General features: G+C 33.7%; 1 protein-coding gene across 1 annotated transcript in view; it reads right to left on the reverse strand.

Annotated features, from left to right (window-relative positions):
- LRP1B (LDL receptor related protein 1B) overlaps positions 1-19,403 on the reverse strand; it is a 1,778,947-nt gene that overhangs the window by 64,253 nt on the left and 1,695,291 nt on the right. Inside the window, exons 80-83 of the mRNA XM_057745031.1 lie at positions 19,228-19,344; positions 17,022-17,195; positions 15,205-15,330; positions 9,427-9,591 (exon numbers count right to left, since the gene is read on the reverse strand). Of these exons, the coding sequence (XP_057601014.1) occupies positions 9,427-9,591; positions 15,205-15,330; positions 17,022-17,195; positions 19,228-19,344 (582 nt within the window). The remainder of the gene's footprint in view (positions 1-9,426; positions 9,592-15,204; positions 15,331-17,021; positions 17,196-19,227; positions 19,345-19,403) is intronic.

The following is a 19,403-nucleotide window of genomic DNA, read 5'->3' on the forward strand; positions in this document are numbered from 1 at the left end:
CTGAAGATTATAATGCATAGAAGAAAAAATGGAAGTGTCTTGGAATCTCACAGAGTTCTCTAAATTTCATTGTTCTTGCATGGCCCTTATGTACCAAACTCAAGGTCTTAGTAAAAAGGGTTGATTCTAAAGTATTTCATAAGAATAATTAATAGTAATTAATAAAGTCGGTACAAAGTTAACTTACTTGTTTTTTTTTTTTTTCTGTATCAGGTAGACCTAAGAAAGAAACCTTGTTAGATATTTATTTGTGTGGCTTTGGAAAACTTAGATTTCCTCACTGGATCTCATTCTGTATCTCAATCTGTAAAACGGTGATAGCAATGCCTACCATGTGCTGGAAAAACCCTTGGCACAATGCCTGCCACATAGCAAGTACTCAATAACTGGTACCTTTATTAGTAACAGTAGTATTGACATTATTATCACTCTTAGGATTGTTATTAAACAAATTATCAATTTAGGTTATTATTTAAACTTGACTGAATACACTGGCCTTTGTTAAGAAACTCCATATGGAATCCTGATGTACATTTTTTCTGTATTCATTCTTTTGAACAAAACATGCCTATAGGTAGTCTATATATATCAACTCAAAATAGCATATTTTAAAATACATCACAACAAAGAAATATTTTCTATTATATAAATAAGTAATTATGTGGATAAGATTAATCGCTTGTCCCTGTTAAATTAGCACTGAATTTATATGACATGGTTATAATTTTTCATCTAGATAAATGAATCTTTATATGTTATCTTTAGTTATATACTCACAAAAAGTTCTCTGATTTGGGCAGACAATACTAATGATTTTCAGTGATAATAGATAATGTCTTAGAGAACTGACTTTGACATAATCTAGGTTCTCAGATGTTAGTTTTCTTACTTAATCACACTAGCTTACATCTAAAAAATGCCACCTAGCGTTTTAAATTAAATAAAACAATATAATTAAGGAATTTACGAGAATCCTTGGCATTTGAATTAAGCATTCAATTAGAGCAGTCATTATAATAAATATGACAATGATTATGTTTATAAAGTTTTCAAAATGTTATAATTATTGAATGCATATTCAGTATAGCAATTACTACATACTCGCTAATAATTTTAGAGTAAAATTTGCTGGGTAGGTTTTAGTCAAGTAATGTATCAATCAACACATGTCTCAAAAGCATATATTTTCATTTGAATGTTACTTAGGTATATGTTGTTGGCATTTTTCAATAACCTGATGTACTACTGTGTCTTTAAATCTAGGTTTATTTAATAAACACTTTTAAGCTGATTATAAAAATGCTACTCATCAGTTTGATTTAATTGACATTGCATGAGTTTAGCAGACAAAATAACCTCTCTGTTCCATATTGGACAAATAAATTAGAACCCTTTTTTCTATCTAAACACAACACTTGAATATCCACGGTTTACTCAATATTTTATAGTAACCTATAAGAGAAAAGAATCTGAAAAAGAATATGTATATAACTGAATCACTTTGTTGTTCACCTGAAACTAACATAACACTGTAAATTAACTATACTTCAATAAAAAATACAATTAAAAATAAACTTAATAAAAAATATGTGGTTGATTGTGATGAAGGAATGCTAGCAAAAGTAATTACATGTGCATTTCTTAGGAGACCATAACTATACTTATTATTTCTGAGCAGTAGATATCTGCTAGTGAACATCATTGATTGGTTCTCCTTTTAAGCAGTTTATTTGAATTCATACTCATTTTTCTATGTGAACCGTGTTGCTTACCCTGTTTAACTTGGTCTTCTGCTTATAAATGTTTGTCCCTGGTTTTAACATTTAATACGTAACCAGTCTTCTATGTATAAAGTCATTATTTAGTTCAAATAGTCTGACACACACACTGAGTCTAAGTAATAAAAGCATTTAATTGACATTTAAACTAGAGCACACTTATACACATTTACATTTAATGCTCTTCTCTGAAATTACTATCTAAAAGTTACATACTCTCTGGTCACAGCATCTTTACTATTTGGACAAAAGCTACATTCTTGTTCCTTCCTACAGAATAAAATAATAAGCTGAGAGGATCAAGATGGCAGAGTAGGAGGACGTGTGCTCACTCTCTCTTGCAAGAGCACCGGAATTACAAATAAATGCTAAACAATCATCGGGACAGAAAGACACTGGAACTCACCAAAAAAAAAAACACCCTACATCCAGAGACGAAGGAGAAGCTGCAATGAGACGGTAGGAGGGGCGCAATCGCGTTAAAATCAAATCCCATAAATGCTGGGTGGGTGACTCACAAGCTGGAGAACACTTATACTGCAGAAGTCCACCCAGTAAAGTGAGGGTACTGAGCCTCACGTCAGGCTTCCCAACCTGGGAGTCCAGCAACAGGAGGAGGAATCCCCAGAGAATCAGACTTTGAAAGCCAGCACCATTTGATTGCAGGACCTCCACAGGACTGGGGGAAAGAGACACTCCACTCTTGGAGGGCACACAAAAATGTGTGCTCACCAGGACTCAGGGAGAAGGAGCAGTGACCCCATAGAAGACTGAACCAGACCTCCCTGCTGGTGTTGGAGGATTGCCTGCAGAGGTGGGGCACAGCTGTGGCTCACCAAGGAGATGGGGACACTGGTGGCAGGGGTTCTGGGAAGTGCTCATCGGCATGAGCCCTCCCAGAGTCCACCATTAGCCCCACCAAAGAGCCTGTAGGCGCCAGTGCTAGGTAGCCTCAGGCCAAACAACCACCAGGGTGGGAACACAGCCCCACCCATTGGCAGACAAGCAGATTACAGTCTTACTGAGCTCCACCCACCCAGCCCTACCCACCATCAGTCCCTCCCATCAGGAAGCACTCATGAGCCTCCTAGATAGCTTCCTCCACAAGAGAGCAGACAGCAGTATCAAGCAGTATCAGCAGTATTTTGTCTTGTGGAACTGAAAACCACAGCCACAGAAAGATAGAGAAGATGAAAAAGCAGAGGACTTTGTACCAGATGAAGGGACAGGATAAAACCCCAGAAAAACAACGAAATGAAGTGAAGATAGGCACTCTTACAGAAAAAGAATTCAGAATACTGATGGTGAAGATGATCCAGGACTTTGAAAAAAGACTGGATGCAAAGATCGAAAAGTTTACCAAAGACCTAGAAGAATTAAAGAGCAAACAAACAGAGGTATGCAACACAATAATTGAAATGAAAAATACACTAGAAGGAACCAATAGTAGATTAACTGAGGCAGAAAGGCGAATAAGTGATGTGGAAGACAGAATGGTGATAATCACTGATGCGGAAAAGAATAAGGAAAAAAGAATGAAAAGAACTGAAGACAGCCTAAGAGGCCTCTGGGACAATGTTAAACGCACCAACATTTGCATTATAGGGGTCCCAGAAGGAGAAGGGAGAGAGAAAGGACCCGAGAAAATATTGGAAGAGATTATAGTTGAAAACTTCCCTAACATGGGAAAGGAAATAGCTACCCAAGTCAAGGAAGTGCAGAGAGTCCCAGGCAAGATAAACCCAAGGAGAAACACTCCAAGACATATAGTAGTCAAACTGACAAAAATTAAAGACAGAGAAAAGTTATTAAAAGCAACAAGGGAAAAACAACAAATGACATACAAGGGAACTCCCATCAGGTTAACAGATGATTTCTCAGCAGAAACTCTGCAAGCTTGAAGGGAGTGGCATGATATATTTCAAGTGATGAAAGGGAAGAAACTACAACCAAGAATACTCTACCCAGCAAGGATCTCATTCAGATTTGACGGAGAAACCAAAAGCTTTACAGACAAGCAACAGCTAAGAGAATTCAGCACCACCAAACCAGCCCTACAACAAATGCTAAAGGAACTTCTCTAAGTGGGAAAGTTAAGAGAAGAAAAGGACCTACAGAAACAAAAACAAAACAATTAAGAAAATGGTAATAGGTACATACATAATGATAATTACCTTGAATGTAAATGGACTAAATGCCCCAACCAATAGACACAGACTGGCTGAATGGATACGAAAACAAGACCCATATATATGCTGTCTCCAAGAGACCCACTTCAGACCTAGGGACACATACAGACTGAAAGTGAGGGGATGGCAAAAGATATTCCATGCAAATGAAAATCAAAAGAAAGCTGGAGTACTGATACTCAGATAAAATAGACTAAAATAAAAAATGTTACAAGAGACAAGAAAGGACATTACATAAAGATCAAGGGATCCATTCAAGAAGAGGAGATAACAATTATAAATATCTATGCACCCAACATAGGAGCATCTCAGTACATAAGGCAAATGCTAACAACTATGAAAGAGGAAATGCAAGGCAGAAATAGAGACACAGATGTAGAGAACAAACATATGGACACCAAGTGGGGAAAGCGGGGAGGGTTGGGGGGAATGAACTGGAAGATTGGGATACCAAATTGTACACTCTAAATATATGCTGTTTATTGCCTGCTAACTGTATCTCAATAAAAGTTCTTAAAAAAAAAAAAAATAAGCGGAGAGACAAATCACCATAGCATCATTCAGTTATTAATGGATTGCAATCAGAAAGCCTATCTCCTGACCTCTAACCTCCAACACTACTCTCCTTTGTGAAATTTGCCTTCACTTCTAACTGAGATTCAAGTAATAAAAGTTTTGAATGCCTTAAAAAATTGCTAGTCTTTTTGATAAAGAGATTTGACATTCTACTTTTCCACTTACTATAATGTTTTCCTGGACTGAAAGTGAGTGCCCATTTATACATAATTTTAGCAAGTTGACTATAGCTGTCAGGTTGTCTTAAGTACCACCAAGATTGCAGAGAACTATTCAGCAAAGCCTGACAAACAAAAGAAAGAACTGTGAGTTTTATCGAGCTTCCTCCCAGGTACTACTTAATATATTCTGACATGTTTCAAATTATAGGTCACAATCTATTTATACTTATGGAAGGTTCATTTTCAGCCAGCATTGTGGAAATGAGACTGAAACATTTTTGTCTTTTCTGTGAATACAAGTAAGACAACTCAAGCCTTCTGACACTAGCCTAGAGAGCTATAAGACTAAATAGTTTAGTATTGCTCTCACCATATGGTCCAAATAAACCAGTAACTGACTCGTGAAGCCAACAGCACGATTAGAGAGAATCTAACTTTCATTCTCTCATAGGTTTGTTACGAAGATTCAAGGGCCAAGAACAGTGCCTGGCACTTAGTAAGTGGTCCAATATATATTAATCATCATGATCCTGATGATGATAATAAGTAGTGTTATTTTAATTTCTAATAATTATTATTATTGTTATTTTAACTTCTGATTCTAACAATAAAGCATGGTGGAACATTTAGAAAATACAGACGTATAATGAAGGACCTATAACATATGCGTTTTTTCTATATTGGGCTCATATTATATAAGCAGGTTTTTTCTTGTGCTTTTTAACTTTAAAATACAATGTGAATATTTTTCTCTATTATTATATAGCTTTCAATTATAGTTTCATTTATTGTATACCATTCATCTTTTAGGTATGCTATATTTTATATATTAACTACTTGAATTCAGGTTTTTTATCTCCAATTCTATATTATGAGCAACACCTACATTGAACACTTTCACTTCTAAATATTTTGTTTTTTATTATTATGTAATCTTTGGAATATGTTTCTAAAAGTGATATTATTTAGTTAAAGGGCATTGAAACTTTTTAAAACTCTTGCTGAGTAATTCAGAATTGCTTGCTGCAAGGCTTATACCATGAACATTTTCTTCTGGTAGTGATTTATGAATGCTGGTTTCGTCTGTGTCTGACTGGGCTCCTCCTCACTCTTTTCCCTTTTTTCTCTGTTTTTGTGCATGTTTGTGTTCATATATGTGCAGGTTCTGCCACTTGCTCATTTTTTAAATTTTTTTCTATTGATTTGTCATAGCTACATGTTCCTATGTTGCTTATTTGTTAAATTATATGCACTATTTTATGTTTTCAATTTCATATTTTCAACTTATTCTCTTGGATTCTTAAAAAGCAAATAGGACCAAACATCCAGCTTTTAGTACTTTCTAAATATAATCAATATCTATGTTAAGGAAGCTGGGATATCAAGCTTAATTTAAATTAAAAACAGCCATCATTTAAATAAAAAGTGAAAGAAAAACAAAGGACTGTTTAAATGCATATTCACCCTTTATCAAGATGTTAATTAGCTGATTAAGTAGTTAACATCCCAGGCACATATGTGACTTGAGAGACATCAGTATATATGTTTCATCATCTGTTTCATGCTGTTTCAAGGGTGCGCAAAAGTTTTTAGCTTAACATGCCTTTGAGCAAACATTTTAGGACAGTCATATTTGATTAAAATTGATGGCAGTCATATATGCTACCATCATATTTGGGACAGTGGCCTGGACGGAAAGATCTTGAATGAATGAGATAGAAAATTATCTCCATCTACTTGTCTATTATAAGGGCCCTTCCCATTGCAGTGAGAAGATTTTGATTTTTTTTCTTTCTTCAATGGAGCCTTCTTTCCTCTAGCTTCATTTCTGGGAATAAAATCTTTCACTGCCAAAGTACACAGGTGTGGTGACAGCACCACAAAGAGAGCTTCTGCTGTCTTCTTGTTGAATTCGTTTAAATAGTTCAGTACGAATGTATTGCCTATTATAAAAATTGCACCATCACCTCCTCACCTAGCCAGTTTTACATGTACTCAGACTTCCCAAATTAGAATTGCCCTCCTTTATGCATAATTCCAAACTTTATGAGTTGGAAGTATTTGAGACTGTTGTCCCAAATTTACAAAATTTCTTGCTCCATTCCTCTAAACAACTGTGTAGAAAACCCAGATTCATTTCGATATAAACATTAAAAGTCTAACAAGAGTAATGAAAATATCACGCAGTATGAACATATGTTAGAGAATATTCATAAAAGTGAAGATTAATTGTATATGTTATTACATACATATCCTAATATATCTGTGATGAAAAAAGTAATTCCATAAATTATTCTCACTTCTATAATAAAATGATTGAATAATTCAATGCTTTATTCTATTTTCTATTGCTTTGCCAAGGCAAACTTTATCTTAAATGTATCTTTCTATGAGCAGGGCACAGAAATTAACTACATGGATTCTTGTCGATAGAATCAATGTTAAACTATTCCATTTTGTAGTACCTTCCTATATGGATACAGCTCATATATTTTATTTTTAGTTTTCTTTATTACAAAAAACCTTAAGGAATGAGGAAAAACTTATTCCTACATGCAAAATTATAATTATGCCTCTCAAATGTGTGCCTTTAATTAACTGGTGACATTTCCTCTGTTCAATTATTATAGTTCTATACAACAGTCACAAACATAAATTTTAATTAAGGCTGCCCCAAACCCTAGTTATATAGTGTCCACACAGGAATTTGCCAAAGGCTTAACTGTAAGTAAACCAACAATGAATAAATCTGTGAATTGCCCACTGGGATTTATTTTACAAATTAACATTTGTGTGGAGATAATGAGGTTCTTCAGTCTATAATACCAAACAATGTTTTATAAAACCACTTTTTTAAAACTGAAAAATGCTTTGTAAATGACTTAATTAGCTATTATATTATTATTAATTATTAGATGCTGTAGGACAATAAGCTACATAGCCATATCTCAAGTTGAATTCATATGACAACTCATTTATATTACTAACTTGAAATATAATTTTTTCTGAACATATTATCTATGTAAATCAAGATCTAATACTCTGGGTGCATAGATAAACCTGATATATTATGGATTTTAAGAATGCTGCAAGGTCTGGAGAAATGATTCGAATGAAACATTAAAAGTTGTGCTGTATTTATATATAGTTCACGATCCATTAACAGGACAGGAAATTCAACATTTCACAGAGATTTGTCCCTGTGGATGCACTGCAGGTTGAACAAGTAGTCATAGTTTGGAGCGCCAAACTCTTTAGTTGGCTCAAATATTTCCAAAGATAAATATAAGAAACTCATCTGGTCACAGCCCAAAGATTTTTATTATCTTCATGAGAAAATTAACAATTAAATAAGAAAACTGTAAACAACTCATTTGCATAAGAAAAGCTTCTTCTCTAAAGCTAACTGGTAAGTGTGTTGCTAAAATATAATTATAAGTCACACCCTTTTACCATACATTCAATGGATTCTCATTTGCATACTCAATGAAGGTCTCTTTACTACAGTTTTTCCTACAGCAATGGAATACACTTTATGGACTAGCTCCCCCTCAGGGAGAATGAATACATGTATAAGACTCCTAGTGCCTTCTTTAATTCAATCAACCTGCTGAATATTTTTTCAGAATTCTATTGAGTAGTTATAATTATCTTAATTACCAATTAATCATAAGTCAAAAATATTTATAGGCATAAAACTATCAAACTATCAAAGAAATAGTAATGCTTTTTCTCTGAGAATGCAAATCAGAAAACAGCTTGCTTCTGAACGCCATTGGAAGTGCTTTTTCATGTAGCTCTTTCAGTTAGCATTATGCTAAATACTTCGAAGAATTGCTTAGGCAATAGAAGCAGTGAGAAATCCCAGTAAGACAGAAATTAACCATGTAGGGGATGTGAAGATCATATGGATTGACTTTCCATCTGACTACCTAAATCTGCAGTTATTGTAGGAGAATTAAATGTGCATAGATTGCACTCTAATAGTTGCATAATCCTCTTTGCACCAATACTAGGATTTGAAAATTATATTTTTATTATGCATTAGGGTTAATTTTTTTCCAATGGGAACATATTTTAAATTTAATAGAAGTCAGTAGGAAAATATGTTTTAATATTCACTTATATGCTATAGAAAACACTTTTTGCAAGCATAGCGATAGCACAAATTAAAAAGAATCTCAAGTATATCCTAATAGGTAGTAACCTGATATTTTCAAAGCAATATGTTTTGAATATACTACATTGCAATACCAACAGTGTAGTTGATTTTAGATGGAAATTATGATGCTATAAGATGCACTGATATAGTATGTATATATTTAAAATAAATCTAATTTTGAATAACATATGAGTTTTAGCATTAGGCAAACTTCAATAAAAAAACAAACAGATTTTGGAGTCAAATAGATAAAGCTTGTGAAACTGATTTTGCCTCATTTTACGCCAGAGTCAGAATGTCTATAAGCACTGAGCCCTGTCAATGGTACACACAATACAAGATAATGATTATTATTATTTTTAATTTTCATGACTTGAATTTTGATATACACAATTTAGAACAAATGCCACTGATTATGTTGAATTATTAGATTTCATTTCTGTTAATACATTTGTTATTAAGACACAAGGAATACTATTCATAAATTATTTTCTGTATATTTTTCACATATAAGGAAAATTACACATGATTTGAATATATAATGCCACTCAATTATTTACCCAGAGCGGATGGCACGCAAGTTCCTCCATTTTGACAGTAGTTGCTACAGTGGTTGATTTCACATCTCTCTCCAGAATAACTAGGCCAACAGTGACACCTCAAATCACCTTTCTCATTTAAAATGCATCTTCCTCCATTTTCGCAAGTCAGTTTGCATGAATCATCTGGTTATAAGAAGAAATGTACAGATTAGCATGGCATTCAGTACATGGTAAAATAACAAAAATTCGAATAAACAAAAATTAAACACTAAGATTTACTTTTCCCATAAAATTCCAAAAATAAATACTCCTAATATAAAAGTAGAAGAAAGGCAATACTGTCTGAAAATAGAGAAATAGATTTCAACCATTATTGAATGGTGAACACAAATGAATTAACTGTTATTCTTTTTTTAGGCTTAAAGCACTATTTACAATTTCTTATACTTGTTAAAACATTAAACAATAAAACCAACTGAAACTTTCTAAAAATAAAATATTTTCCAGTCAATAAGATTTTTTTCATGATATGAGCAAACGTGGCCTATCTTTTAGGGGTGTTTGATATTAAAGCAAACCGAAATATATAAGATATATTATATATATATAATATATAGTATACTGTACATATAGAAACACGTATATACTTATAATTTATAGTATAGGGAAATACTTAAATGAAAAGATACTCTTTGATGTACATCCTTATCAGCTACAAACACAAAACTAAAAGTTACTTAGATTTGACACAAGATGGTGATAAAACAGTGTCAGAAACACTTCTTTCCATGTGTAAAATGATTAGGTACAATCTGCCTACATAATAAATTTTTGGTTTGAGAAAAAGAAAGGATGATCATTCCTTGGGGTCACAAAATTATTTTTAAAAATATGATGAATCCGATTTGTGATAAAGATTGGTTCAGAATCATTTTCCACGTTATTTTTCTATATGTGTAGACATGGCCTTGTTCCATTAGAAATACTACTGTACTTAAAGCAGGACACAATGTCCGATGGAACAAAGATGACTGACAATATTTTAAGAAGCATTCCATTAAAAAAATACCTTTTTCTAAAGTCATGCTTTTCTTATATGAAATAAGATAAAATCAAAACAGCCTATATTCTTTATTCAAGATGCACTGGCCCAGACATAGCAGAAGCCTGAACATATCACTGAAATAATCACAAAAACATCTTAAAGAGACTCAGTGACTTCAAATGACACGATGATTCAAGTATCATAACCACTGACATAAATAGAGACTATCTATCAGCAGTGTCAGACAAATTCTGAGATTTTCGGCTTGTAAAGCAGTTTCCAATACTTTGCCATGTAGGGAGGCTTCAGGTTTACATTACTAAAGTGTGTATTTGTAATATGAAGGACTCTCTCATAAGGCACTATATATACATAGTATAAAGAAAATGACAGTTGATATGGTAAGACCTGTTTTTAGGTCCTAGTTCTGTCCCTTACTAGGCATACAAAATAACCTATCTGAGCCTTAGTTATTTCTACTTTAAGATAGCCTTAAGCACAAATGTACAACTTAACTCATAGACTTGTTGCGAATATTAAATTAAATAAGAAACTTGAAAGTAATAGTTAAAATTATAAAAGTTTGTAAAGTTTTAAGTACCTAAGTATATACTGTACACATATACACGAATGAGAATTTGAGATCTAGCCATACTAGAATATGAAGGATGAAGAACTGAGATCAGGGTCTACAAATTAAATTTCAACAGAAAATTGAAGCAATTATTTGGTAAATTACCAAGTGACATTCTTATTCAGCATTATATATTGAGTGCCCATAAGGTGTGCTGAGAATACAGCTCACACTGGAGGGCATTTGTGAATACCAGAAGGGGAGCATTGGAGAAACTGAATGACAGTTGCTGTGACTGGACCTGTATTACAGAGTGTGAAGGAAGTAATCGAAAGAGAGAAGTGAATTTGAAGAGATAAGCAGGATGTCATAGGAGATCCTTGCATATGGGACTTTGCCCCCAAAGCAATGCTGTCTTTGAAAAGTCTAAAAAGACCGAGAATGGCTGTACTGGTAGAGGTTAAGCTGAAAGCAGGGCGACTATTAGGACTCTGTTTAAACTGTCCATGCTAGATAAGATGATAGCCTAAAATAGAGTAATGTGGGATAGATAAATATAGACATATTCTAAAAGTAACCAGAAGGTAAAAACCACATCAGAAGGGAAGGAAAAACTAAGGATAATTCTTCAGTTTCTAACACGAGGGCAATAGGACCTGAAGGGTTGTTTTATCTTTGAACATATTAAATTGGAGATACCTATATAATTGCAAGTGGAACGCTCTAGCAAAGAGTTGAATATAGAGGTCACATTCTCAAGAAAGATCTCGAGTGGAATATGCTTGCTCAGTTTAAAATTTACCAAAACATTTCTAACTCATTCAGCGTGAAATATCCTAACCGGAGTTGTGAATGTAAACAGTGAAGATAAATATTTAAGGTACTATGATCACAATTAGGATGATTATGGGAGGGCTCATTTTCACCTGTAGATGTTCCATGTAAAATACACAGATACTCAAAATCTCTGCGTGTTCGGACATGTGCATTTCTATAACGGGCTTCATTAGGCACCAGGAATTTGAAAAATATTAAACACTGTCTGATGAAATGGAAGTGGAGTTACATTCTTTCAAAACCTAACTGTAATAGTCCTATAATGAAAAAGGAGGCTTCTTTTGTCAATAACTAATCACCCCCAGAAGCCAAGCTCCAGCAATTATAATCAACTATAGGGAAGAGCCGGTGAATACTTCTCCAAGAATGGGTAACATTTGAATTTCAAATTTCTTACACGAAGATTAAAAACACTCAGTGTGCTCATCATTTAACAATAGCAGCTAGAGAAAGGCAAGTAATTATAAAGAGCTGAAAAAGTTGGCTATATCAAATGTTAATGTCAGGAAAAAATTAATTGTCTTTTATTTACACCAATCAATAATTCTAAAATTCATTTATTTATATTCCTAACCGAAGTGGCCTTAGCCATCCATTACCAAGGCTCATATATAGAGGCCAACGCGAATATTTTTTAACAATCAGATTGTTTAAAATATAAGATTTTCTTTCAAATTATAAAATAAACATTGAGGTTGCTATAATCCTGCCTTTCAAGCAGGGTTGAGTAAAACTAAAATTTCTAAAAAAGTTTTAGATCTTTGTGTATTTAGACAAAGTGCTTCCTTAAAACATAAAACTATGCAATTTGGTGAATTAACACAGCAAAAAACTAACTCCATTTTCTTGCCTGCTTTGTGACAGATTTATCTCAGAGTGCTGTGTGTCTGCTTTTTTGCAAGGCATTGTGCTAGGCACTTTCTGTATATTATTTCTAGCATTACCAATGACTCTGGAAATGGGTACTTCGGATGACTTGGAGGCACTGGAGTGTATCATGTGATGATTAATGTTGTGGAATGCCTAGGTTCACCTTAGAGTACCACCATTATTAAGTAATGTTAGACAGTCAGTTGAGCCTCCCCATACTTCAATGTTTTATCTGTATTTGTTGATTCTGGATTATTGAATAAATTATTTACATTAAGCAAAGGGGAAAAGGGTTTATGTAGAAGAGACAGTCTTATTTATAAAAGAAAAACAACAAAAGCTGTCTGCAACTTGACCATGAAAAAACAACAACAAAAAACAACAACAACAAAAACCCCCAAAAAACACTTATCTGAACCAATGTAAAAGTCACACTGGTAGCATACATTGTGTGTTTCTGTGCAGAATATTAATCTCTCTCCCAAGGGTCTCTCCCACTGAAACGATAGTGAGTAGACATGGCACCTAGCAGGCATCTGAGAGAGCACTGCTTCTGGGTGTGTGTGGAACTAGTGAAAATGCAGCACATCTTCTACAAAGAAGGAGTTGTTGACATTTTTAAGAATCTATTTCTGAGATGTTAACTAAGTAGAATTCGTGGCCATACATAGTTCATCTGCATGACTGTGTAAGAGCAGTGAGTGAAAAACGTATATGATAGTGTTTGAAAATGTTCATTTAATTTTCTTATTCTATCATTACAATTGAGATCATGGCAACTCTGGTTGGGAGAATTGGTAAAGAGGAAGGGTTATCCTAGTGTCCATGACAGCATTCCTTTCAATGACTGGTACTAAAGTACCTATCCAAAATACCAATCATGATTCACTTTTAGCTCTCTGTTAAGAATGTTCCAACCTTGCCACCCACAACAGCACTTTGTACATCCTACACACAACTGGAATAAATGACTCATTTTCTTTACGTTCCATGCTTTCGTGACTTTTCAGACAGATTCTTCTGTCTCAATGTCCTGTTCCTTCGTTCCTACTTAATCTAAATCTAATTTATCTTTGCAGATCTCGTTCTAAGGTGATATTCTATAGGAAATTATAATCAATTCTCTAACTAGATAATCATCTAATTACTCATAATATTGGGTTGGCCAAAAAGTTCATTGAGGTTTTTCCATAACATCTTACGATGTTACAAACTTTTTGCCCAGCCCAATAGTTTAAACTCTGTGTCTTCTGCAGCTTATAACACTATTCCCATATATATCTATTTATTGGTGTTTGTGTCATTCATCATTTCATCTTTGCAATCTCGAGAGCTTTACATATCAGTGCTTAAAATTACATATTAAATGAAAGAGCTATGACAGTTTTAGACATGGAGTGCCTTAGGAAAAGCAAAAGATTTCAGATGGCATATAACCCTCAGTAGGGAACAAGGAGACAGTGATACGGGGGTAGAGATGCTGACTGAGGGCAAAGACACTGTATTCACATGAACAGAGAAATACAACAGGTAGGAAGCCCCACTATGAAGAGATCCTAAGTGTGTATCACACTGGAAACATTTGCTGTGACAGTCAAGTGATTTTGGAGCACTGCCTTCTTGCCTGTGACATAAAATTAATGTATTGACTTTCTTTTCTCCTAGTAGCATTTTTTTTCCATTATGGCTAATGTCTTGAATATGAAGAAACTTATTGAAAGTCTGCCTAAATATCCAAGAGACATCTCTTTTTTTCTCTTTCCCATCACACATTTTTGGTTGTGATTTTTTTTTTTCATTTGATTTTTTGTGTTTTGCTATTTAATACATACCAGCATCTGAAATAATGTTTCAGGTTTTTAAATGGTTGTGCCAACCTCTAGCTTCTAAAATATAAACTTCTTGAGTGAAGAAATATTTTCAGTTTTGTTTCTAACTTAGTCCTTGGTTTCTAAATTAGTGTTATACTTTGCTCATAAGCTCTCAAAATATTTACTATTATTAGTATTAGTAGTAGTATTTATTATTAATCAAATTTTACACAGAGGAAACTAAGACTTAGTTTCTAAATTAATCCTCAGTTTCTAAATTAGTGTTGGCACACAATAGTTGCTAAATGAATAACTGGATTTGGGAGTTGAGTTTAAATTAATAGAAGAATAGCACCCTCAGAAATATCATTATCTTTACTGATATAAGAGCTATATAAAAATGTCTCGATTTTGTGTGTGACTTCAAAGTTCTTAATCTACTCTTCAATGTATAGTAATTGCTGGATGCAGCTTTGTGAATAAATTGATAGGAAGTCATCATCAGAGAAAATAATATTTTACACAGGCACTCAAGAACCAGTGATATCATGGAAATGATATCAGTAATGACTGAGAGCTAATTCTGCTCAGTTTTAGTAGTTGTGAACATTTATTCTACACATTAATTCATTATTTATAGAATAATGAAGTTTACCTACCTAAGAGGCTGTCATCATTGCAGGTGCTGTTAATCAAATATTTTCCTTCCGGGCACACACAGGTGGCCCCAGAAGGATTCAGCAAACAGAGGAATTCACATGCTAGATCCAAGCATGGATTGGGTACTGATCAAAATAAAACAAAAGAACAAAGAAATTCATAACTATAAATACAGTAGATTTCAAAAACATAAGATTCAATAAGGTGAAATGATGAATTAGCGATGCTGAAAAGAAATAACAACAAATTTTTACTGGGGGTATCTTGTTTCAATATTCCAATTCTCCTTTACAGAGGAAAAGAAATTACTACCCAACATTTATCATTAATAGAAAATTTACCCTAATTTACATTTCCCATAAGGGAAAAGACATTATTCAAACACATACTTTGTCACTTTTTCTTTGGCAAAAGAGTTGGTCTGAGATATTGAAGTGCAGTTTGGGATTGTTGTAAAAGTAAAGCCAACTGAAGTCTTTGGGATCTAATTCTCATTTTAAATAGTTTCAAGACTGGCTTAGCAGACAGAAACAACTCTCCCTGGTATTTACAAAGGCTTAAAATCCATATGTCGTTGTCCGTTAGAACACAAACAAAACATGACTTTTTTTCTAAGAACCATGTTTAATGTGGTTTCCTTTGCCTCAGGTAGGAGTTTGTGTGCATGGATAAACAGGTACCACATTTATTTTTGCCTAAATTTCTATCCAACCAGTATCCTCTGCAGCTACAGCTGCTGCGAGGCTTTCCGTACAGAATTGGTCATTACAATGAAACAGAAATGCCATCTGTTTCAGGTAGTGAAATGGTGACTATGAAAGTGGTTTTCATTCTGTAAGAACCACTACTCAAACACCCGTTATACTCAGGGCAGACTTTTATTTATTTATTTTTCATGAAGGTGGCAATATCTGACTATAAATATGAACCAAACAGAACTAGAGGATGAGAGGGAATGTCCTCATATTAACCTTGGAATCATATGTGTCAGATCATTGGTAAAGAGTAGCAAAATCCTGAATAGAATTTCAGGAAGATTTTAGGGGGATATATGTTGTTTTAATCTGTTTCCAAACCTGATTTGGTAAATATCAATTGTTATCTTTCCAGATCATCATACCAAATGAGGTTAAATCCATTTTTATTTGCCATAAAGAATGATTATAAGTACATCTTAAGCAGTTTTTTGAAGGGTGACCTCATACATAAACACAGATCATTAGAATTTTAGCCACATTTTTTTCCTTTGTTCTTCAATATTTTTGATGGCTGTGTTTGAAACATCTTTCAAGATAAATATGTCAATCATCTAGTTCTTTCTAGGAGAAAAAGTAACAATAAAAATCATAAACCATCAGAGAAAATACAGCCCTTGGGAACCGTTCTCTTCAGACACCTTTGAAGATGAAATGTTAAAGCTATGACTGTTACTTGGTTATCAGTGAGTGAAAAAGGCTAATGATAAATTTCCTTACTTGCATGGTTTATCTATAGACCCACAAGGTTTTATTGAGAATTTAGAAAAAATCATAATAAGAGGTAAATTTTTATAACAAAGTTAATTCTAATTCCAAGAAAACACAACCAAATCCTGAAGTTTTCATATCTATTTTAGTGGAAATAGCAACTTTTGCATTGTTTAAATCTTGTCTTTGGTAATTTGAAAAGTCTGGTGATATCAAAATTAAAGTCACTTAATTTACTGTGGTTAAGCCATGAATAGAGTTAAGAATTTAAAAATATGGGTAGTTTATTTCAAGAGTCATAAGAAAGAAACTTTGCCAATATAAGGAATAGTATAAAATATCATACTTACAGTCTAGTTGTTTATAGCGATGAGAAATCAAAACACCTTTTGTTTTATCAACATCTAAAGCTAGGTGCTCTACTGAACCATGGCCAAATTTTTGTACTCGAAATACACCATTTTTAGGTCCTGCACCATATATATAGTCTTCAAAGACATCAATCCTGTGTGGATGTAACAAGCCTAGAATTTTTAAAAAGTGGAGTTATAAAAGTTGCAATGTAAATACTCAGACTAAGAAAACTGTTTATCCAAGATCATATAGAAAATCTTATTCCTGTTTATAAAAAAAACTTTTAGAACTAGAATATTTTTAATATTAGCTGTAAAATTCTTAGGATTAATAAGCAGTAGAAATACATGAAATATTAAACTTGTCACTCATAACATAAAAAACATTTCCATTATCACTCTAATCATCTCCACCACCACAAAGCATTTGCTGGGGGCCTTATTATACACAGTAATCTTCTCTGTTGTACAGTTTGCAAACAAATAACAAAAAGAAGCCTACAGGACTTCCCTGGTGGCACAGTGGTTAAGAATCTGCCTGCCAAAGCAAAGGACACAGGTTTGATCCCTGGTCCAGGGAGATCCCTCATGCTGCAAAACAACTAAGCCCATGCGCCACAACTACTGACCCTGAGTTCTAGGGCCTGCAAGCCACAACTACTGGAGCCCATGTGCCTAGAGCCCGTGCTCCGCAACAAGAGAAACCACCGCAATGAGAAGCCTGCACACTGCAACGAAGAGTAACCCCTGCTTGCCGCAACTAGAGAAAGCGTGTGCAGCAATAAAGACACAATGCAGCCAATAAATAAATAAATTTACTAAAAGAAAAAGAAAAAAAAAAAGCCTACAGGCCAATGTTATCCATTGCACAAAAGCAGGAGTTCACAAAATTCTCATTTTGTGTTCTGTATAAAATTAATTGTCAAATTAGATTGCCTCAATAACAATTTTATCAAACAATCAAGTTGATTTTAAACAGTAAAATCCCCCACAAAAATCTGACACTACTATTGTCTGTTTTAGAAATGGGATGGAGAAAACAAACTGGCAAATTGTAATCATACAAATGACTAGTTTGGTTGAGAATAATAATAATAACAACAATAATTTTTCGCAGTTTACAAAATGGCTATTATTTGAAAGATTTTATAAAGAATATAAATTTGGGTACTGAAACTTATAACAAGTAAAATAACATTTATATTTCACTTATCTAAAGGTTGTAAAATAAAATCTCTTTTAACATTTTTTTCTTCAATCTTTCTTGAAATAGTAAGTAAAAAGTAAATACGCTAAAACAGGTTAATTTTTTTGTAATCAATTATATGAACATGGAATTTTTTTCCATCTAGGGTTATCATACAAAAAATACACACTTAGAGTAAAGACACAGTGCAGGTTCGATACAATTATTTTTCTTGCAACTTCTCTGCTTTTGTTTACAAAAAAACCAGGAAGCAAAGCAATATTCAGTAAATGAAATATGTAAATATAAAAACTTCAAGTACATATTGTGAACAATTTGTGGTAAATAGGTAAGGGGTTTTGGTAGGAAAGGAAAAGAAAAACAGAAGGGAAATAAATTAGATTCAGTGGAAAGAACTGAGATTGCCAGGCAAGGAAAGTGTGAGGAACAGAAGGGAGTCAAAAATGAGGGTAAAAAATAGGAGGTAGACAAAGAGATAGAGATAAAAAGGGTGCCACAAGAGAAGAGCACAGATAGATTCTGTAGTCACTCGTGGAAGAGGTAAGTTGTCATTTCCACACATTGCTTTTCACATGGAAGGGAGTATTCTTATCAATTACCTATAATAATAATTGTTACTATGCCGTTTTACTGTATACAGTAACTCGTTTCCTACTTATCATTGCAATTTGAAATAAAAATTAGTGTTCACAGGCACTAATCTTGACTACTTGAAGTGTTCTGCTCAGAACAGAACATCCACAGAAGCAACAAACAGAATGCATATTTTCTGAATCCAGGTAGCAATGGACCACGTTTGTCCTAGAGTCCAGAAGTTCTTCTGGCCTGGCCTCTGTTATTCTAGTAGGAAAGAAAATTGTAATGAATAGTAAGAGCTATAAGTGAAGAGAGAAAGAATTTGAGGAATTACAGAATGTAAAGCTTCCATACTTTTATGTATCAGTATTTAATATTCTCAGTGATAATCAAAAGCACAAGCAAAAGCACTTCACAAACCTTGTTTGCTGCTGACAGAGACTACTGCATCAGAGCCGTCATATAGAACACTGCCAATAATAGAGAGTTCAAGGTCAGCCCAGTATATCCGTTCACTGAAATGATCCACAGCTAGACCTGCAAAATCAGCACACATACAAAACACAGCAATTATGTTTCTGCTCTTTAACGGTTTA

Source organism: Hippopotamus amphibius, chromosome 8 (assembly GCF_030028045.1).
Source record: "Hippopotamus amphibius kiboko isolate mHipAmp2 chromosome 8, mHipAmp2.hap2, whole genome shotgun sequence".
NCBI classification, from domain to species: domain Eukaryota; kingdom Metazoa; phylum Chordata; class Mammalia; order Artiodactyla; family Hippopotamidae; genus Hippopotamus; species Hippopotamus amphibius.